We start from the raw sequence: 22554 nt of genomic DNA on the forward strand, positions 1-22554 counted from the left end.
AACAAAAACGTTTCATTCATTCATCGGGTACATTTCAAGTCACGGAGAACAGCGGGGTTCTGCTACAGAGTGTCCGGCGAGGAGAAAAATGTGTCCGAAGGCAGAAACATCACATTTTTTTGTTCCCAGAAGAAAAAAAAAAAGCTCAATCGTCAACAAGGAGTCCTCGGTATAAGAAAGGTCACGTGTAAAATAGATCCTGGTGCAATAAACTTGCAAAACGGGGTTGGTACCAAAAAAAAAAAAAATAAAAATGAACAATTTCCAGAAAAATAAATTAGAGAATTAGAAAGGTCTGGGCCCAGCGCGGGGGCTGGACGTTAGGCTGTCCTGGCCGAGCCGTTGGTATGGCTGCCCTTGCTGTACCCCGGCTCGTTCTTCTCCAGCCACATCTCGGCCAGCTGCTGCGTGGAGCCGTAGGTGGACGCCTTGGACCCCAGGCACATCTTGTACTGCTTGGGGTCCAGGTTGGGGTCGCAGAAGACGGGGTGGTGCACGTGGACCACCCCGACCTCCTGGCTGCGGAACGTCTTGAGGCCGGCCTGCACCACCTTGTTGAAGAGGTCCACGTCCTCCAGCCCCCAGCCCTGGATGGAGACGTCGAAGCCGCCCACGCGGACCAGGTCCCCCTTGTAGATGCAGGTGATGCCGAACCCGTAGTTCCTCCAGAAGCCCGTCTTCCGCGTGAAGGCGAAGTGGTTGTCGCTGGGGGCCTTGCCGCCGTAGACGATCCGGGGGTCGTACTGGCTGAAGATGATGGGGAAGTAGATCTGCTGGCCCAGCACCGTGTTGGCCCGGCACCGCTGCAGGAACTCGGCCGTGAACACCAGGTCCACGTCGCAGAAGAAGAGCAGCGACTCGTTGCGGAACTGCGCCGACCCCACCTCCAGGGCCAGGGCCCGCGAGAACTCCCCGGCCACCGGCAGGATCTGCATGTCGGCCTTGGGGTACTTGAGCCGGTAGTCCCGCATCAGCTCCACCTGCTTGGCCTTGTCCGGGTTCGAGTCCGAGTTGAAGAGCAGCACCACCAGCTTGACGTTCTGGTTGGGCGCCAGGCACGTCTTCTCGAAGTGGCCCATGAACCGGGCGAACATGTCGAAGCGGCCCGACAGCGGGATCAGGATGTTGATCTTCGTCTCTTTGGGCTCCCTGCGCTCGCTCCCGGCGCCGGGCAGCCCGAACGGCACCAGCCTCTTGAGCGAGTTGGACAGGAAGGACAGCGAGCCCGACTCCTGGTTGATCTGCTCGGCCAGCTCCCGGGCGTCCAGCTCCTGGTGCTCGGCGAACTGGATCTTGCTGAAGGTCTGCTGCAGGTAGGCGTGCCGGCGCACGGGCACCGTCACCTTCTTGCCCTTGTGCCGCTTGTACAGCAGCAGCAGATCCAGGATGTACTCGGCCCCGTACATGGGGTTCACGCGGCGGTAGCCGTACTGGATCTCCTTGAAGTCGATGACGCGGCCCCGGGCCTTGGCGTTGGCGTTGATCATCTCCATGACCTGCATGACGATGTCGTCCAGGGCCTCCCGCTGCGCCGAGTCCATCCCCCGCCGGGGGGGCTGGCCGTCGGCGGCCGAGTACAGGTGGCGGCCCGTCAGGAACTCCCACTCCAGGATCTCCTCGCGCCGGCGGGGCTGGAAGCGGGTGAAGGACGGGGGCGCGCCCAGCTGCAGGTCGTCCTTGTGCGTCTCGCCGCCGCTGCCGCTGTAGCGGCCCATGAGCACGATCTCGCGGTGCAGCTGGAGGGTGCGGTGGCGCAGGGCGGCGATCTGGCCGCTCAGCACGTAGCTGTGCAGCCGGTACTGGTAGGGCGGGCTCTTGTTGGGGTGCAGCGTGATGGCGCGGTGGATCTTGCTGTTGTGCAGGTCCCGGATGTAGCCCTTCTTGTTCTGCTCGTAGTTCTCGTAAAACAGCTGCTGCATCTGGAAAGGGGTGGAAATGAAAATTAAAAAAAAACAAGGCGGCGTTTTTAGGGCGAGGGGACCGAGCGCCCCCCTGCTTCTCTGTGGCACGCATACTTTCTTTTTTTCCCCCAGTGATTTTGAGAGAGAGTGGAAGGGAGGGAGGTGGACAGACAGAGAGACATTGATGTCAGAGAGACACATCGATTGGTTGCCTCCCACACGCGCCCCGACCGGGGCCAGGGATCAAAGCTGCAACCCTGGTACGTGCCCTTGACTGGGAATTGAATCCGCGACCCTTCGAACGCAGACCGACACTCTAACCACTGAGCCCACCAGGCCGTTCTACCTGCCTACTTAAAAAAAATCAGAAATCTTTCTAAAGGGTGTCCCAAAATTCACGCAAGATTTGAATTTTGCATGAGCATTAACAACAACAAAAAATAAAAGCCTAATTTTACTTGGTTTATTGAATCAGATTCTAGTATCTGTTGCCCTTTGATTTCAATCCCTTCAATTTGATAAGCATTACCAAGTACCAATGATGGCCCAGGAGCAGGGACAATGAAGACCAATGAAGACCACGGCTTTGCGAATGTGCCAGCAAAGCTGTGGAGGCCATTTACCCGATGTGCTATTCCATACATAACCCTATACTGTATACTTTATGAATCAATAAAAAATTTACAATTTTTAATTATAAACCTGTGTTTTCTATCAAAATTACTTCTTGCGTGAATTTTGGGACACCCTATATATGAGCCACAGCATACCAGGGGCCTGGGGAAAGCCTGCTCTACAGCAGCCCAAGGAGCTTAGAAGGATTCATAACTATAAACCGTGTAAACAAGACTTCCTCATAGACCAGAACTGGCCGGTGTAATTCCGCAGGCAGAGAGAAGGATGAAAAGGTTTTCCCAGGAAGAAGCAGCATTGACTCAACACCCCAAGGCTGGTGTGGCTCAGTGGTTGAGCATCGACCCATGAACCAGGAGGTCACGGGTTCGATTCCCAGTCAAGGGCACATGCCTGGGTTGCAGGCTCGATCCCCAGCTTGGGGTGTGCAGGAGGCAGCGATCAATGATTCTCTCTCATCATTGATGTTCCTACCTCTCCCCCCTCTTTGAAATCAATATATTAAAAAAAAAAAATACCCAGGCCAAGACCACAGGCATAAACTGGGTCTGTCCCCGGCTCCCAAGACACGGGGTCCCCCCTATTAGGTCTCTTCTAATTCGCTTTCTGTGGGCGCTGCCAATTGTCATCCAATACTTTCAAGGGGTAGCTGCTTTGTATTTCAAAGACTCCATTGAGAAAGAGCCACATTCTTTATGGGAATTATGCTGGGTCTCCCGCCGTAAGAAAGAGGCCGTGCGTATGCGTCTTGAACGGTTGGTGTCCGATCCTGGAATCTAAGTACCTTTTAGGAAAAGTCTGATCCATTTCAAAATAACTAGGGGTGAGCCCTGACCGGTTTGGCTCAGTGGATAGAGCGTCAGCCTGTGGACTGAGGGGTCCCAGGTTCGATTCCGGTCAAGGGCATGTACCTGGGTTGCAGGCACATCCCCAGTGGAGGGTGTGCAGGAGGCAGCTGATCAATGTTTCTCTCTCATCGATGTTTCTAACCCTCTATCCCTCTCCCTTCCTCTCTGTAAAAAATCAATAAAATACATTAAAAAAAAAAAAAAAAGAGTGTGCAGGGGACCGTTTGTGGTTGGGCAGGTGAACATCGCCCGTGGGAGCAGAGGCCTGTGGGCAGCCGGAAACCGTATCTAAACCCCCATCTGTGCTCTTTACTAACGCGCATCCTGGGCGGTGGGGGTAGGGGGGGTCACTTCCGCTTTCCGCACATCGCCGGCTTTTTTTTTTTTCGTAGATAAGCAAAGGTGGTCACATAGGAAGAATGAATGCATGCAGACCTATCTTTATTTTGTTTTTTATAAATATCTTTTTATTGATTTTTGAAAGGAAGGGAGAGGGAGAGAGAAACATCCATGATGAGAGAGAATCATGGATCGGCCGCCTCCTGCACGCCCCCGACTGGGGATCGAGCCCCCAACCTGGGCTTGTGCCCTGACCGGGAATGGAACCCTGACCTCCTGGTTCATAGGACGATACTCAACCCCTGAGCCACACCTGTTCAGGGCACAGGCCCGAGTTGCTGGCAGGATCCCCAGTGTGGGGCGTGCAGGAGGCAGCCGATCCATGATTCTTTCTCATCACGGATGTCTCTCTCTCTCTCTCCCTCTCAACTTTCTCTCTCTAAAATCAATAAAATATAAAAAAAATATATTAAAAGCTAGAAACCATGACTCCACCTTTCTGGACAAGCGAGTGCAACCCACGGAGGAAGCATCGGAGCCGGTGAGGGAGCGGGCAAGCGCCCTGTGCCCTGTGGCACCGCAGCCCCATCCCCGGCGCGGGAGCCCTGGCGGCAGCGCCCGTGTCCACACGGGGGCGGTGAAGCCCTCAGGGACCTGCGCTTCCTGAGAAAAGCCACTGACTTGGCGATGGATGGAGCCCATAGTCGGGCATCCGGGCTTTGTGGGCAGGTGGGAAACTGAGTCTCAGCAGGGCTGGGGGGAGGGTGCGGGGTGAGTGATGGGGGACAGAGGGCCAGGAATGGACGGCCACTCCAGGGAGGGGGCAGCCGGGATCGCAGGCCTCCCTCTCCACCCACTTCCTTCCCTTCCTTCGCTCCCAGCCTGCAGGCAGCCGGCAGCCGCCCTGCCTTGGCCCGGAACCAGCGCTGAGCCGGTCCAAATGCCAGCCTGGGCGTCTTTTAAAGTGGAAATGACTCAAAGGAACTCAGCAACTCACCCACCCCCCATCCCGCCCAACCCTGTGCCCTCCGGAGGCAGGAAAGCCATTCCTCGTTAGAGCGGCTTCAGTCGGAGAGCGGAAAAGAGCCGCCCGGCGTGGCTCAGTGGTTGAGCATCGACCTACGAACCAGGAGGTCATGGTTCGATTTGATTCCTGGTCAAGGGCACATTACAGGTTCGAGGCCTCCCCTCCCCCGCCGCCCCCCGTCGGGGCAGGTACAGGAGGCAACCCATCAATAATGTCACTCTCACATCCATGTTTCTCTCTCCCCCTTCCTCCCTTCCATTCTCTCTCTCTTAAAAAAAAAAAAAATCAATGGGAAAAACATCCAGGGGTGAGGATTAACAACATAAAAAAATATGATGAAATCAGGGGGATTTCATGAACCCTGGGGAGCCTGACACACGGCCTTTTATGAGCCTGACCTGTAAGCCATGTGATTCCGAAAAGGCCATCTCGTAAAACTTTTTACGTCACTTATGACTTTTTTAAACCTTTAAAAAAAATTTTTTTTTATTGATTTCAGAGAGGAAGGGAGAGGGAGAGATAGAAGCATCCATGATGAGAGAGAATCATTGACTGGTTGCCTCCTGCACACCCCCAACTAGGGATCAAGCTGGCAACCCGGGCATGTGCCCTGACTGGGAATTGAACCCGGGACCCTTCAGCCTGCAGGCCGACGCTCTGTCCACTGAGCCACACCAGCTAGGGCTAAACCTTTTCTTTATTACGAAGCAATATATATTCATTACAAAATACTGAAGAGACAAAGAGAAGCTTACTCTTGCTGACATTTAAAAAAATGTTGTTCTTAGATACATATTCACATGTAAGGTAAAATAGGGAAGCAAATATGTGTGTGTAGAAACTTAAAGGGATAGCCCTGGCCGGTGTGGCCCAGTGGATAGAGCATTGGCCTGCAGACTGAAGGGTCCCGGGTTCGATTCCGGTCTGGGGCACATGCCCGAGTTGCGGGCTCAGTGCCCAGTGGAGTGGGGGGGCGGGGGGGGTGGCGTGCAGGAGGAAGCCAATCGATGATTCTCTCTCATCACTGATGTTTCTCTCTCTCTCTTCTTCTCCCTTCCTCTCTGAAATCAATAAAAGTATTTAACAAAAATAAATAAACTTACAGGTATAGTAAGTCCTCACTTAACATCCCCGACAGGTCCTGCAACTTTCAGCAAAACGATGTATAGCAAACCCCATGCTATCCCGGCTCATACATGACAGACAGGAGTTCAGTCCCCGAGGGATCTCACCGCCGTCAGGAAACGACTTCGGGCGAGAGGTTATTCGAAGATCACGTCCGAGTCATCAATCGACTCTGATCTTATTTTCCTGAAATAGCTGACAGCACTGACCGCTAAGTAAAACCAAGCTATTCTACTCTTGTCAATCAGGACTTTAGCCAAACACGAGACACCACAATCACAAGCTACAAGAAAAGCAAAAATTTCATAGAAGGGAGAAAGCTTAAATAAGGCACATGTCAACCGGAGGCTAGAAGTACAATTAATAAAACACACACACACAAACTGATTTCAGAGAGAGGCGGGGAGAGGGAGAGAAACATCGATGAGCTCTCTCATCATGGATCGGCCGCCTCCATTGTGACCCTGGGTGCATGTGACCCTAGCAACTCGGCGAACACCAGGCCTAGCCCTGGAACACACAGAGGCAAAGCATGTTTCGTTTTAAGTTCGTCTTTGTTTGAGCTTGTTCACAAATATGCGTCTATGCAAACACTCGAGACCCACCCACTGCTTTTCTTCCCCAACCTGGGGGCGTTAATCGAGATTCTCCCTCGAATTATTGATAAACTTGACAGCAAGCCCACTAATTAGAGTCCCTCTTTAAACATCAGCTTATTGATAACTAATAACAAGGAATGTCCATGCTCTCTCACTGACCAGTTCAATCCCAAATGCAACCCCAGCGCCGCGGTTCTGGTTAGGGTCAAGCTGAAACCTGCGTATTATAAATTTTTAAAAAGATGCCCTCGGGGAAATTTCCCATCTGGACTGATTTGTTAAGTTTCAGTCTGTATTCTGAGAATATTCCCAAGTCCTTCTATCCTTGTATTTTTTAAAAATCATTTTTATTGATTTCAGAAGGAGAGAGGGATAGAAAAAAAATCAATGATGAGAATCACTGGTTGGCTGCCTCCTGCACGCCCCCTACTGGGGATGGAGCCTGCAACCCGGGCATGTGCCCTGACTGGGAATAGAACCCTGACCTCCTGGTTCACAGGTCAACGCTCAACCACTGAGCCACACCGGCCGGGCTGTCTAAGTTCTTTAAACACATTCGCTTCGGGCTGAAGTGCCAGCAGCGGAAAGCACTGGGCATGCCTTACACTTCGGCGGTGACATTTGTTCTTCGGTTTTGGGCGTGAAAGGCGGTTTCGAGAAACTAAAAACAGACGCAGCGCTCCCCAGAATAGAACCCTCCGTGACCACGAACCGCCGGGCCCGTCCCTTTTGGCCGTTTCCAACCCGCATTCCAGCTGCATCAGCAACTGGATACGCGTGAGTCACCACGGCGCTGGGACACATGGCCCGGAACGAGTGAGGGGCCGGGGAGAGCGACTCCATTCACACTGTTCGGTTCGCACGGCGGGAATTTCTGAAGCAGCCACGCTAGGCCGGGCCTGGTTCTACCACAGCCGCCCAATACTTTAGAGATGAAAAAAAAATTATTTATTTTAAAGTATATTTGTATTGATTTCAGAGAGAGGAGGGGAAAGGGAGAGAGACAGACACATCCCTGAGGAGAGAGAATCATGGATCGGCTGCCTCCTGCACGCCCCACACTGGGGATTGAACCTGAAACCCGGGCCTGTGCCCTGACGGGGAATCGATCCGTGACCTCCTGGTTCATAGGTTGATGCTCAGCCACTGAGCCACACCGGCCGGGCTGAATGTGCTGATGTGGGAAGGGGTTCTGTTAGAATGAAATTGGCTTGAATCCCTCGGCCGTGGGACTACCCAGCCATCAATCATCGCCCTTCCTAACAAAAGTGCTCCATCCTTCTGTTTAGGAATGGTGTTTATTTTTTCTTGGTCCCGCATCCATTCAGAGCAGTGGTTCTCAACCTTCCTCATGTCGCGACCCTTTAATACAGTTCCTCATGTTGTGGTGACCCCCAATTTCATTGTTACAAATTGAACATAATGAAAGCATAGTGATTCATCACAAAAACAATTATGTAATTATAGATGTGTTTTCCGATGGTCTTAGGCGACCCCTGTGAAAGGGTCGTTCGACCCCCCAAAGGGGTCGAGACCCACAGGTTGAGAACTGCTGATTCAGAGTGATGTGTCCACGCGCTTTGGGGAGGCAGAGAGGGGCCTCAGAGCACCTGGCCTAATACTGCTTCCTCCTCAGCCCCCGCCTCCCTTCAGGCCCTTTGGGGGCTAATGTGATGCATTTCCTGGTGGACAAGGAGCTCCAGGAGCTCGATCCCCGCTGAGGGTGGCGGCTCTGAGTCACCGGATGGCGAGATTACGAGGTGGGCAGTGTGGCGGCAGGAAAGACGTGCAGACAGGCATTCCCGGCCCTGTGGTGCCTGGGCTGCGAGGGCTGCCCTTCCCTTTTTATCCCAGGGATGCACGTCCTTCCTAGAGCCACCAGACTGACAGATGGAAAGGGAGGGAGGGAGGGAGGGAAGGAAGATCGTCACCGTCCGCCTTTCCCGATTCTGAGCCCAAGAGAGAACTGGAGGCGGCCCTTGGCTCCGTGACTGAGCATCGACCTACGAACCAGGAGGTCAGGGTTTGAATCCCGGTCAGGGCACAGGCCCGGGTGGCGGGCTCCATCCCCAGCGGGGGGCGTGCAGGAGGCAGCCGATCCGTGATGCTCTCTCATCATCTCAAGTCAGCAGCACGCCAGCTAAAGGCCCGTCTCCGCAGCGGAGGACACGCTTGGCAACGGGGCAGCGGGTCCACAGGCTCCTGGTGCAGGATCCCATCTACCCAGCCTGCCCCTGGGCCTGAGTGGGGGCCCAATGGTACGAGGGCATTTGTGACTCCCGGCCGCATTCACTGACCCCAATTTAGGAATTTTTTTTTTCCTTTTACTTGAGGGCCCTGAAAACACACACACACACACACACACACACACACACACACACACACAAAAACTGGCCGCACCTGTTGACAATGTCAAGGTCATGAATGGCCAAGACAAGGTCAACGTTAAGAGACACTTGAGAGACTTGTTCACTAAACAGTGCGTGTGATCCTGGCCCGCACCCCGGATCACTTGAACGTTTAAGGGTTTTGTTTTTGGCCGTGAAGGACGTTATTAGGTGAAATATAAATAGAGCCCGGAGATTAGATACTAGTACTGTGTCAGCATGAATTTCCTGACTGCGATTGTCATGCTGTCTTCCTGTTTTTAGGAGACAGGTACACAGTCAAGTACTTAGGGGCAAAAGGGGGCATTGGGCCCGGCCAGTGTGGCTCAATGGCTGAGCTTCAACCTATGAACCAGGAGGTCACGGTTCGATTCCCGGTCAGGGCACATGCCCCGGTTGTAGGCTCAGTCCCCAGTAGGGGGCGTGCAGGAGGCAGCCGATCCATGATTCTCTCTCATCATGGATGCTTTTCTCTCTCTCTCCCTTCCTCTCTGAAATCAATAAAAATGTATTATATATATATATATAAAAAAAAAGCGGGGGCATTGGGTCTACAACTTCCTTTGCAACTTACTCTCAAGTGGTTCAGGGAGAAAGAATGTATACAGACAGAGAATAAACGATAAAGCTGATGTGGTGAATGTCTACCTTCGAGAAATCTGGGTGACGGACATACGGGAGGTCTTGGTCCTATTCTTGGAATTGTTCTAAGTCTAGAATTATTTTAACATAAGAGAATTACCCCCAAAAAAAGTGGTGAGAAATGACAGTGGTGGTTTTTGGCAACACTCTATGACTCCACCATCAACGAATAAATCATGGAATTATGGTCAGAGATTCCTTATAGGTTCCTTAGCCGTCCACGGAGATTTTCGAAAGCGGAAAGTAAGACGCTTTGAACTTGAAATCTGTTTCGTTGAACCTAAGCTTTCAATATTTTATACTTTGGATTTTCCTCCCTTAAAAAAAAATTTTTTTTAAATTAAAGTTACCGACATGACAATACCTCATTATATTCTTAGAGGTTTCCTGGACAAAAAAATTCTGTGACTATTTCTGTCTCTAATTCCTCCCTTTTGCCTGCTGGGCCGTGGGCAGGACATCGATTTATTATAACCGATAATTTCCAGGGCCTCCTGGTCCCTAATTACCACCGTCCACACTGATGATTCAGAGGGGAAAAGAGACCAGCATGTGCTGCCCAAACCAGCGTGCCCTTCAGCCGGGTAAGAAAGCCTGGTCCTCATTGTTCTCTTATTATACACAACGTAGCTCTCAACCCGCATGGGATCTACAGCGTTTCCTGACAGCTCAGTGGATAGAGCGGCGGCCTGTGGGCTGAAGGGTCACGGGTTTGATTCTGGTCAAGGGCCCGCATGTCCCTCGGCTGCAGGCTCGATCCTGGTCGGGGGCTCGTGTGGGAAGCAACGAATCGATGGGTCTCTCTCACATCAATGTTTCTCTCTCATTCCCCCTCCCTTCTACTCTCCCTAAAAAAAAAAGTCAATGAAAAAATATCTTTGGGGGAAGATCATAAAAACAAAAACACCCCCTCCTTTAAAGAAACCACATCAAAAAAGAATGATGCTCAATAGGAAGCTAGGGAGGCAGAAAAGAGAGCCGTGTTCGGCCACCTCAGTAACCTGGCGACAGAGAAGGGAGGGAGGAAACACACTTTGTAACCCGTGAGAAAACGTGTGGGGATCGAGCCTGAAACCCGGGCATGTGCCCTGACCGAGAATCGAACCGGCGGCCTCTTGGTTCACAGGTCGATGCTCAACCACTGAGCCGCGCCGGCCGGGCTAGAATAAACATTTTTACTGAAGAGAAACAAGAACAGACGGAAGGAAACAAAACCAAAAGCAAAGAAAGAAACCTAAAGGGGGAGAAACACTTAAACAAACCTTGTCTGTTTCCCAGAATTAGTCCGCTCCTGACAAAATTTTTTTTAATTAAAAAAATATATATATATATTTTTATTTCAGAGAAGAAGGTAAAGGGAGAGAGAAAGAGAAACATCAGTGATGAGAGAGAATCATGGATTGGCTGCCTCCTCCACGCCCCCTAATGGGGATCAAGCCCACAGACTGGGCATGTGTGTGCCCTTGACCGGAATCGAACCCGGGACCCTTCAGTCCGCAGGCTGACGCTCTATCCACTGAGCAAAACCAGCTAGGGCACAAAAATATTTTTTTTTATATTAACATAGCATTACAGTCAAAAGGAAAATGAAACCACACACCACCTCAGATGGGAAGATAAGCCTTTTCCTCGACACTGAATTTTTGGAAACAAACAAAAAATCTTGGCTGGAAGAGAAGGAAAGAGTTACACCCATGTATAACTTAAGAATGGCAGGAGTTAGTATCACCAAGCGCCTCCCCACTTTGCCAGTGAACAACTGTATTTAAAAATTGGTCACCCCAGCCCTCAGCCCTGGCCCGTGTTGCCCAGTGGTCAGAGCGTCTGCCCCTGGACCGAGGGGTCTCAGGTTCGATTCCCGGTCAGAGCACATACGGGCGCGATCCCCAGCCGGGGGCGCGCAGGAGGCAACCGCTCCATGATTCTCTCTCATCATGGAGGTTTCTCTCTCTCTCCCTCTCCCTTCCTCTCTGAAATCAATAAATAAAGAAAAAATAAAGAAAAGTTTCTACATAAAGAAAAAGATCGTTCTCGGCTCCTTAATATTCACCTGGTAGGACGCACGGAATGTGTTTATCTGCTGTAAGCTGTTCGGACCTGCACTAATAGTGTAGTCGCCTAAGGCACCTGAACAGCCATAAAACGAACGGGGGGGGGGGGATTAGGGGGGGAGAAAGGATCAACCCCGGCCTCCAAGCAGATCGATTCAGCAAGTTTCCTCACGAGAGCCAAGCAGAGGCCTGCCCAGGCTTCATAGTAACACGACTCGAAAAATCGACCGCCACCAGCCCCAAGTACAAACTGTCAGGAACACGGGACCGAAGACAAGCTCATCAGCCTGGACTCAGCTTTAAATAAGGCACTAAACCCGGCCGGCGTGGCTCCGTGGAACATCGACGTATGAACCAGGAGGTCACGGTTCGATTCCCGGTCAGGGCACATGCCCGGGTTGCGGGCTCCATCCCCAGTAGGGGGCGTGCAGGAGGCAGCGATCCATGATTCTCTCCCTCTCTCTCTGAAATCAATAAACACACACACACACACACACACACACACACACACACATTTATTTTAAGAGAGAGAAATCGTTGCAATAAATGGCAGGCATCAGAGAAAGTCACCTGGTACAAACCTCTCTCTCCCTGCGAGTGTTCACTGAGCAAGAACAGAAACGAACCACGCGGGGTCGGCCGTGGTGACGTGACGGATGGGGGGCGCTGGCCGGGCCTGGCCGCGCGGACGCTGAAAGGGCCTTTGTTGCCCGGGAGCAGGTTCGCTGCCCTGGGACCATTACGCGTTTCTTACAGGAATAACACGGCGCGTTATGAGCTCGCTCGGATGATAAGCTCTTTATGAGGGATGGAGTCTGCAGCCCTTGGCGAACAAAGGCCTCTCTGTCTGCGATTTCCTAGAAGTCAAGAAGCTAAAACTCACATCCCGCACAATGCCCACTCAGACGGACAGAGGGCCACTCTCTCAGGCCTCGCCCCGCTTCCCCGGGGGCGCTGGGCAGCGAACATGAGACCGCGGCAGACGCAGCAACCTCATGTCTGTGTCCAGTTAGAACATCCCTGGGTCCCAAGTACTCCTCCTTACTTTTGAAACATCTCTTTTTCCTCTTTCTTTCTTTCTTTCTTTCTTTTTTTAAACATATTTTATTGATTTTTTTACAGAGAGGAAGAGAGAGGGAGAGAGAGTTAGAAACATTGATGAGAGAGAAACATCGATCAGCTGCCTCCTGCACACCTCCTACTGGGGATGTGCCCACAACCAAGGTACATGCCCTTGACCGGAATCGAACCTGGGACCCTTCAGTCCGCAGGCTGATGCTCTATCCACTGAGCCAAACCGGTCAGGGCTCTTCTTTATTTTTAAAATTGATTTCAGAGAGGAGGGAGAGGGAAAGGGAGAGATCAATGATGAGAGAGAATCATGGATCGGCTGCCTCCTGCACACCCCACACCGGGGATCGAGCCTGCAACCCAGGCATGTGCCCTTGGCCGGAATCGAACCTGGGACTGGGACCCTTCAGTCCGCGGGCCGATGCTTTTTCCACTGAGCCACACCAGCTAGGGCTTTTTTCTTTCTTTTTAAATATATTTTGATTGATTTCAAAGAGGAAGGGAGAGCGAGAGAGAGAAAAACATCAATCAATGATGAGAGAGAATCATGGATCGGCTGCCTCCTGCATGCCCCCTTACTGGGGATCGAGCCTGCAACCGAGGCCCGTGCCCCTGACTGGGATCGAACCTGGTACCTTATAGTCCGCAGGCCAACGCTCCATCCATCGAGTCAAACTAGCCAGGGCTTAAAGATTTTTTTTCCATTCCCTACGCCATTCATTAAAAATGAGTCACAGGCCAGCGGAGGGGGATTAAGTCCCGCCTCCAGGAGGGAAGGTTATCCAAAAAAATGTGTGCATGTCAGAGGTGCCACAGTCATTAATAAAAACCTTGTAACTACTTTTGTTTGTTAATCCTCACCCGATTATATTTTTTCTTTTTTTTTTTTTAAGAGAGAGACTGGGAGGGCGGGAGGGAGAGAGGGAATCATCGATGTGTGAGAGACACATCAACTGGTTGCCTCCTGCACATGCCCTGATTGGGTCAGGGATTGAACTTGCAACCCAGGGATGTGCCCCTGACCGGGAACCGAACCCAAGACCCTTTGGTGCAGGGACCGACGCTCTAACCACTGAACCACACCAGCCAGGGTGCCACTACCTTTTTTTTTTTTTTAATGAAATTTGTTGATAAGCAAATCTCAAGTTATGGTTCATGGCAACTAACAATCGCTGAGGCTTAAAAAAAGAAAAAAGCAGCTGAGGTCTGAGGAGCATATATCACCCAAGCGCGTCAACAAGACGTTTGTAAAATCCAGTGCGGGGACAAAAAGCGACGGAAAATACCGCTTTGTTCCAGCTTTGAAGTGCTTGTCACTTGCACCTCGGGCCACGTGCTATTCGTTTGCGGGGTCACATCAACTATGGCCCCTTCCCTGGCCGTTTCCGGGGATTTTCTGCTGACCAGCGCTCGCGGTCACCGGCTTCTATCGGGCCCCACAACACATTGCACTTAACAAGGCGTAGAGGAGGGGAGAAAGGGAAAAACCATGTCAGGCATTAGCCTGCCAAACATTTATGATGCCCGGCTGGTGTGGCTCAGTGGTTGAGCCTCAACCTAGGAACCAGGGGGTCAGGGTTCGATTCCCGGTCAGGGCACATGCCTGGGTTGTGGGCTCGATCCCCAGGAGGGGGCGTGCAGGAGGCAGTCGATCCATGATTCTCTCTTATCATTGATCTCTCTCTCTTTCTCCCTCTCTCCCTCCCTCCCTCCCTCCCTCTCTAGTGACCGAAAGATAACCTCCGCCTCCAGGGAAGATGTCACCGGGTCACAGGAAATGCTGTCAGCGCGTGAAGGGCACGGATGGTGCTCAGGACACGAGCAACCAGAAGACCTCGCCAGAGGAGCCGTGAACAGCGCGGGCCCTCCGACTCCGCCGCCAAGAGCCTGGCTCTGGGTTTGGGCCTGGAAATTCGCTCTGTAACAAACATCTCGAGTGACTCTCTCTCTTTTTTAAAAATATTTTTTAAAATTTATTTCAGAGAGAGGAAGGGAGAGGGAGCCTGCCAGTTGTATTCTGCCGAAAACGGCATGAAATACCCCACCCGCTTTCCTTGCTGCAAAAATCCATGACACAGTCCGGCCCGTGTGGCTCAGTGGTCGAGCACTGACCTAGGGACCAGGAGGTCACGGTTCGAATCCCGGTCAAGGGCACATGCCCGGGTAGTAGGTTTGATCCCCGGTGGGTGGGTGTGCAGGAGGCAGCTGATGGATGATTCTCTTTCATCATGGATGTTTCTATGTCTTTCTCCTTCCCCCTTTCTCTCTGAACTCAATACAAAAATTAAAAAAACAAAAAAAATAAAAAATCCCTGAGAACAGGGACCCCCTAAATCTGGTGAGCTGTCGCCTGTGTCGGGTGCGCACGGAGATCAGGGGGCTCGCCGAATTCCCGTTTGGGATGGAAAATGTATCTTTCATAATCACAAACTACACGAAGACGACTTCCCGTGTACTCCAACTCGTCCACGTCCCCAGAAGCTCAGAAGGAAGACAGAGGGCGACGAGGAGACACTGGGAAAAGCCAGTCTGGCGGGAAGACACGTCCGGCCATTAATACGTCGTCTTCGCGCAAGCGCCTCGGAAAATTAACTCCGGGGAAAAGAGCTCACAATTTACATCAGAAAGTGTTTCTTTTTCTTGGACAAAAGGTCCAGCGGCGATTTCCCCTGCAGCTCACGACTATCAGGAGTTTATCAATCTCAACACAACCCAACCTACATAATTCTTTCCACTCTGACTAACGCTGGATCCCGTGATCACAGGCAAGGGGCGTGTATCTGCCAATGAAAACAGAGCGAAGTCAAAGTGGACTCATGTTCTCTAGAAACGTCCCCATGGAGACATCCTTCAAACACTTGCATCTCTGGCCCGGCCGGCGTGGCTCAGGGGTTGAGCGTCGACCGATGAGCCAGGAGGTCAGGGTTCGATTCCAGGTCCGGGCACGTGCCCGGGTTGTGGGCTTGATCCCCAGTGTGGGGCGGGCAGGAGGCAGCCCGATCCATGATTCTCTCTCATCATTGATGTTTCTCTCCCTCTCCCTCCCTCTCTGAAATCAACAAAAATATATTAAAATAAAATAAAAAATCTTGCACCTCTGTCTCAAGATGACTCAGAAACCGCCTACCACTGATCCTGAAAGGAACCAACTATATTGCAGACTTACAGATCAAAACAGCTATCTGAACAGCCAAGGTTGAAAAGCCATGCAAAGCCCCATGCTATTGGCTTTTTAAAACATCATTACTCATTTTATGGATTCAAAACAGGGACATTTGTAAACTGCGTGGGTCAACATGACCAGAGGAGAAAAGCCAGGTCTCTGGAGGGACGGGGAGAGGGGGAGTAACCCTACGCTGTTGCAATCACATCTGTGGGACCAGCAAGAGGTGACCGGACACGTTTTCTGGATAATCATGACAGCATTGGCGCGAGCTACGCAAACCATCTTTCCTTTGGGCCCCAGATGTCATCTACTTATTACCTGAGGCATCAGGACAAAAGTATAGACCAGTGATGGCGTACCTATGACACGCGTGTTAGAGGTGACACGCGAACTCATTTTTTTGGTTGATTTTTCTTTGTTAAATGGCATTTAAATATATAAAATAAATATCAAAAATATAAGTCTTTGTTTTACTATGGTTGCAAATATCAAAAAATTTCTATATGTGACACGGCACCAGAGTTAAGTTAGGGTTTTTCAAAATGCTGACACGCCGAGCTCAAAAGGTTCGCCGTCACTGGTCTAGAAGGTATGTTTTCTTTGTTCAAGAAAAAAAGGTAACAGAAGGGAATTCAAATGAAAAAAACAAAAAAAAGGAGGCAAACATGTACAACAGCCCATCAGGTGTGGCTCAGTGGTTGAGCATCGACCTATGAACCAGGTTCGACTCCCCGGTAAACGGCACGCGCCCGGGTTGCGGGCTCCATCCCCAGTGTGGGGCGTGCAGGAGGCAGCCGATCAATGATTCTCTCTCATCACTGATGTTTCTCTCTCCCTCCTTCTCCTTCTCCCAAATCAATAAAAATATCTAAAAACCAAAAAACCAGACGGGTCTATGTCTGTGTTCTTACCTCGTACGACCAGACGCACTGCACCCCCGCGAACCTCCGCACGCAGCGGCCCACCTCCACGTCCTCGTGGGTCGTGTACATCTCCCGCAGGCACTTGCCGATGTGGGGCACCATCCGGCGCAGCACCTCGCGGCTCATGATCACGCCGGGCCCGCCCATGCAGAAGTTCTCCCCGGGCTCCAGGGCCAGCTTGCCCATCTCCTCCGTGGTGCCCAGGCCCGTCTGGCCCAGGAACAGGGGCTCGCTGCTGTTGAGGCTGCGCAGGAAGCTCTCCAGCCGGTCCCCCTTGATGTACACGTCGTCGTCCGCCCGCATGAACCACTCGTACTGGTCCAGGTAGTGGTCGTGCATGTACTTGAGCATCATGAAGGACTTCTTCTGGGGCGGGTAGGAGTCGTCCACGCCCCGCAGCGGCACGATGGGGATGGGGATGGACGTGTCGGAGCCCTCGCTCGAGAAGAACTCCACCCGCCCGGGGATCGTCTTGGACCACGTCCTGGAACGGGAAACGGAGGGGGCGTGAGAGGGCAGCGCGGGCCGGGCGCCTCGTTTCCCCGAAACCCGTGTATCTGCTGCTGCTGTGTTTCAAAGGGGATCTGATAAGAAGCCACTTGATCAGCGGAAGCCCTCGCGCTGCCGCCGGGGACGGCCGAGTCCCCATTCATTCTCAGAAGAATCCCAACAACAACAACAAAAAAGGATGAGGGAGTGTTGAAGCGGGTCCAGGACGGCGGAGTTTTGGCCTGATTACCAGGCCTGATTACCAGGCCTCCGAGGGCGGAAGGTTCAGGCGAATTTGCTGATACTCTCAACTCCCTGGCTACAAATTCCTCCACTCCACAAAATAAAAACGCAACCAGGTCGGCCTACGTGGCTCAGTGGTTGAGCGTCAACCTATGAACCAGGAGGTCACGGTTCGATTCCCAGTCAGAGCACATGCCTGGGTTGCAGGCTCGATCCCCAGTGTGGGGCGTGAAGGAGGCAGCTGATCCATGATTCTCTCTCATTGATGTTTATCTCTCTCTCCCTCTCCCTTCCTCTCTGAAATTAATAAAAAACATATTTTATTTTATTTTTATTTTTTAAATATATTTTATTGATTTTTTACAGAGAGGAAGGGAGAGAGATAGAGAGTCAGAAACATCGATGAGAGAGAAACATCAATCAGCTGCCTCCTGCACACTCCCCACTGGGGATGTGGCCACAACCAAGGCACATGCCCTTGACCGGAATCGAACCTGGAACCTTTCAGTCCGCAGGCCGACGCTCTATCCACTGAGCCAAACCGGTTTCGGCTAAAAAACATATTTTAAAAGAGAGATGAAATAGTCAACTTCTAGGAAAAACATCTCATGCGGGATATTTCAATCAGTGAATTTAGCCATAGTAAGATAAAAAAACACGGTTCCCCCCAAATGTCCCACCCAGTATATTTCTATCTCACGTAACTGTTAGATTTGGGTTTATTATGGTGACAGTGACTTGAAGGATCAAAACAGCATGAATCCCTAATGGGAAGTCTGAGGGGTAAAGGTGACTTTCACCTTTTATTCTGGGTTAGGGTCCTGTTTTTTTTTAAAAAAAAAATATATTTGTATTGATCTCAGAGAGGAAGGAAGAGGGAGAGAGAGAGAAACATCAATGATGAGAGAGAATCATCACTCAGCTGCCTCCTGCATGCCCCACACTGGGGATCGAGCCCGCAACCCAGGCATGTGCCCTGACCAGGAATCGAACTGTTACCTCGTGGTTCATAGGTGGACGCTCAACCACTGAGCCACACCAGCCAGGTGGTTAGAATTACGTTGTACTATCCATCTCAGACAACGTCAGGGTCAAAGTCGAACAAGACTTTAAACTTGACAAGTGTTTTCCCTTAAGACACCGGAATCCTTCATAGAGAGACTGAGGGTCAAAATCTGGCCCACCAGCCAGACCAGAGCGACCATCACCAACACCCTGAATGCCTAAACCATGACTTGAAATGAGGTCATCGTCCAAGAAGAGAAACCAATTAATTTCAAAGGCACACAATCTAACCTCAAACCACCGTCATAAGCCTCTGTGCAGTTTTATGGTTAACTCCACCCAATTCTCTTTTCCTTTGTAGGGAACCAGGGGGAAACGCGTGGCCCTTTTCTCATCTTAAATGACTGGTGGTTGGAGGCAAATCTCTTAATATGACATTTTTTTTTAAATGTTATTTTTAAAAAATATATTTTTTAGTGATTTCAGAGAGGAAGGGAGAGGGAGAGATAGAAACATCCATGACGAGAGAGAATCATGGGTCGGCTGCCTCCTGCACACCCCCTACTGGGGACTGAGCCTGCAACCCGGGCCTGCGCCCTGACTGGGAATCGAACCATGACCTTCTGGTTCATAGGTCGACACTCAAACACTGAGCCACGCCGGCCAGGCTAAATTGATTTTGTAGAGAGAGGAAATGAGAGGGAGAGAGAGAGAGGCATTGATGTGTTAGAGAATTATAGATTGCTGCCTCCTGCACGCCCCCTACTGGGATTGAGCCCGAAACCCGGGCATGTGCCCTGACCGGGAATCGAACCGTGACCTCCTGGTTCCTAGGTTGATGCTCAACCACTGAGCCACCCCGGCCAGGGTGATCTGAAGTTTTCGTAAACCCTCCAATCTCAAGAAATTACGCTCTTTTCACTTTGGGCGCCTGTAGTTTAAACAGCTCCACCGCGTCAGAGGGCTCTGACCATGCACGGTGATTTACTGGGGGCAGAGGGGGCGTGGGTTAATGACGTGAAAGAAATGAAGGAAAAGCTGCTGTGACAGGAACAGGTCAGCTCCCTCACTCTCCCCAGCAAATGTCCACTCTGCCCTCGCCACGGTGGTCACCGGGCACAGAGCTCTCACTTAGCTGAAACCACAGAACGTTGGCGAAGGCCTCGCCCGCCAGCTCGGCTTTCCGCCGCCTGATAATCGGCTCTTGCTCGAGCCCAGATAAGACAACTGAAATGTGAGCGTGCCAAGCAGCCTTCCGCCCGCCGGCTGCTCCTCCGTCCTGCCAGCGAGGGAATCACAGCCGGGCAGTGCAGCCGGCCCACGCCAGCCCCGCCAAGGAACCCGCCGCGGAGTGGGCATCTCCCGGGTTTCCCTTCCTATGTCGTGTCGCTTTAAGAACGACGACGATGTCAAATGCATTTCTGGGCTGAATTGCATCTATGGCGTGACCACGGTCCTGGGTCCACGTTCATCATGTAGAGATGCGTTTACAAAGTGGCCCTGGCCGGTTTGGCTCAGTGGATGGAGCGTCGACCTGGGGACTGAAAGGTCCCAGGTTCGATTCCGGTCAAGGGCATGTACCTGGGTTGCGGGCACATCCCCAGTAGGAGGTGTGCAGGAGGCAGCTGGTCGATGTTTCTAACTCTCTATCCCTCTCCCTTCCTCTCTGTAAAAAATCAATAAAATATATTTTTAAAAAAGTTTACAAAGCAGACATTGGTATATAGACTTGTGGTATGGATTATTACTATTACTAACAATGTATAACTCTACCTTCAAGTGCTTACTGTTTTTTTTTTGTTAATCCTCACCAGAAAATATTTTTTCCATTGATTTTTTTTAGAGTGAGTGGAAGGGAGTGGGTAGTGAAAAAGACAGAGAGAGAGAGAGATAGAAAAACATCGACGAGAGAGACACACATTGATTGGTTGCCTCCCACCCGTACCCTGAGCAGGGCTGGGGATCGAACCTGCAACTCAGGTATGTGCCCTTGACCAGGAATCGAACCCGGGACCCTCTGGTCTGGGGACCGACGCTCTAACTGCTGAGCCACACCGGCCAGCCCTACGCTGGCTGTTTTTGGATGAAGGGTCAGAAAGGATTTATTTCACTTCCTCCTTTGTGTTCTCTACATCTGCTAAATTTTCTGCAACCACAGAGAGGTGCTTTTAGGGTCAGAAAAAAAATTTACATTTGGGGGAAAGCTTTAAGCTAAAAGAGCATCCAAAAAACAGTAAAAAGATGAGACAACAGGAACTTTCACTTGTGCAGTAAAAACAGGCTTCACTCTACCCAATGGACAAAAACTCAAAGACAAAAGGAGTAAGATTGAGTACTTTCTCTCACAATTTTCTACACTTTACGTTTTGCTCCTGATGATAGGTAAGAAGGGGAGATTGTCTGTGAGTTCCCCCAAATCACTACGACACATGTCGTCTGAGGGTCACAATGCTAAGTTTGAAGCGACTCAGATGATCAAATCATCTCAGAATTTGAGGTCAAGGGAGGGAGGGAGAATAGAGTTTTACCCTGAGAACTGACAGATCCCAGGAATTACATGTATGCAATAGCCCGGCCGGCCTGGCCCAGTGGTTGAGCATCGACCTATGAACCAGGAGGTCACGGTTCGATTCCCGGTCTGGGCACAGGCCCGGGTTGTGGGCTCCATCCCCAGTAGGGGGCATGCAGGAGGCAGCCGATCCATGATTCTCTCTCATCATTGATGTTTCTCTCTCCCGTCCTTTCTGAAATCAATAAAAATATATTAAAAAAAGACAGAAAAGACCAAGCCTAAGAATGATGACTCCAGGCCTTGGAGCCGAAGGAACAGGCTCGGGCAGATGTCAGGAGCGTGATTCAGGCCGTTACCTGGCCTGACTGACGCACGCGGGAGCGGCACCGCCGGGGCGCTTAGCTGCAGGCGTCTGCTTCCGGGCCTGTGGTTTCCGGATGTGCGGTTTCCTCTTTTAAAATCGTTAACTGTCTCATTGTGCAAGGACCTTACGCCGTGAGCAATCTCACATTCTTTTTGAAAGGAGGTACAAAGGTGGGGAGATTAAAAAAAAAAAGACAAATCAAATTACAGTCACCTTTTTTTTTTTTTTGGCTTTAACAAAGCTGTTGGCGGGTGGATTACAGGTTTCCCACCTGGACAGTGGCCCGGGCTCCGGCCCAGGAGCGGTCCCAGGGTATCAGGAGCTAACAGTAACCTGCCCTGCGAGCAGTGACCGCAGATACGCCCTCGCTGAAAGGCAGAATTAGAACGTGTAGACTGAGCACACAAGGCGAATTCTGATCTCATGGCATGGTCCCCAAGTTCAAGTGCTGGGGAGCTATCTTATGGACCACTGAAAAGTGTAACATGCAAGGAATTTTTAAATATGTTTTTTAACATTGATTTTTATTTTTTTAATATATATTCTTATTGATTTCAGAGAGGAAGGGAGAGGAAGAGAGAGATAGAAACATCAGTGATGAGAGAGAACCATCGACTGGCTGCCTCCTGCACATCCCCTCTACTGGGGCATGTGCCCTTGACCGGAATCGAACCCGGGACCCTTCAGTCCACAGGCCGATGCTCTATCCACTGAACCTGGCTAGGGCTAAAATTCATTTTTACAGAGGAAGGGAGAGAGAGAGGAAGAGGGAGAGGGAAGGAGAGAGAAACATCAATGATGAGAGAGAATCATGGATTGGCTGCCTCCTGCACGCCCCCTATTGGGCATGGAGCCCACAACCCAGGCATGTGCCCTTGACCGGGAACCGAACCGTGGCCTTTTGGTTCCTAGGTCGACGCCAACCACTGAGCACACTGGCCCGCCTACAGCTTGTATTTAATCAACCAAAAACGAATGTACTGGGCTACAGAACAAATAACGGTGGCGATAAATGCTTCACACACCACCAGGTTAAAATGAAAAGGTGGACAGCGCCGCTCCTTCTACATCATCGCTGTTTCTTGTTCCCCCAATTCCATTGGGGCCAGAGGCAAAAACCATGCTGACAGCAGGCGGCAGCGCCAAGGTAGGCACATTAACACGGGGTCCCCGTGACACATGCGGTCACCCCATTCCCCCGAGGGATCCCCTCCACGTCGTGATGTTCC

The 22554-nt window shown here is 51.2% G+C and overlaps 1 protein-coding gene across 1 annotated transcript; it reads right to left on the reverse strand.

Annotated features, from left to right (window-relative positions):
• On the reverse strand, window positions 1-22447 carry CHSY1 (chondroitin sulfate synthase 1). Its single transcript, XM_014449898.2, has 4 exons — window positions 22394-22447; window positions 21318-21412; window positions 16701-17196; window positions 1-1919 (listed from the first exon to the last, which is right to left on the reverse strand). The coding sequence occupies exons 1-4, from the start codon at window positions 22445-22447 to the stop codon at window positions 321-323; spliced, it is 2244 nt and encodes a 747-aa protein (XP_014305384.2). The 3' UTR covers window positions 1-320.
• Between the last annotated feature and the right edge of the window lie 107 nt (window positions 22448-22554).

This window comes from Myotis lucifugus, unplaced genomic scaffold (genome assembly GCF_000147115.1).
Source record: "Myotis lucifugus unplaced genomic scaffold, Myoluc2.0 scaffold_1517, whole genome shotgun sequence".
NCBI classification, from domain to species: Eukaryota; Metazoa; Chordata; class Mammalia; order Chiroptera; family Vespertilionidae; genus Myotis; species Myotis lucifugus.

What these genes read in the sequence shown, in the direction of transcription:
- CHSY1 (XM_014449898.2), bottom strand. Translation starts at nt 22,447, where the DNA reads ATGGTTTTTGCCTCTGGCCCCAATGGAATTGGGGGAACAAGAAACAGC. An exon ending in GAACAAGAAACAGCGATGAT is followed by an intron (nt 21,413 to 22,393) that starts GTAGAAGGAGCG and finishes CGATTTTAAAAG; the next exon opens with AGGAAACCGCACATCCGGAA. An exon ending in GCGTGCGTCAGTCAGGCCAG is followed by an intron (nt 17,197 to 21,317) that starts GTAACGGCCTGA and finishes TTCCCGTTCCAG; the next exon opens with GACGTGGTCCAAGACGATCC.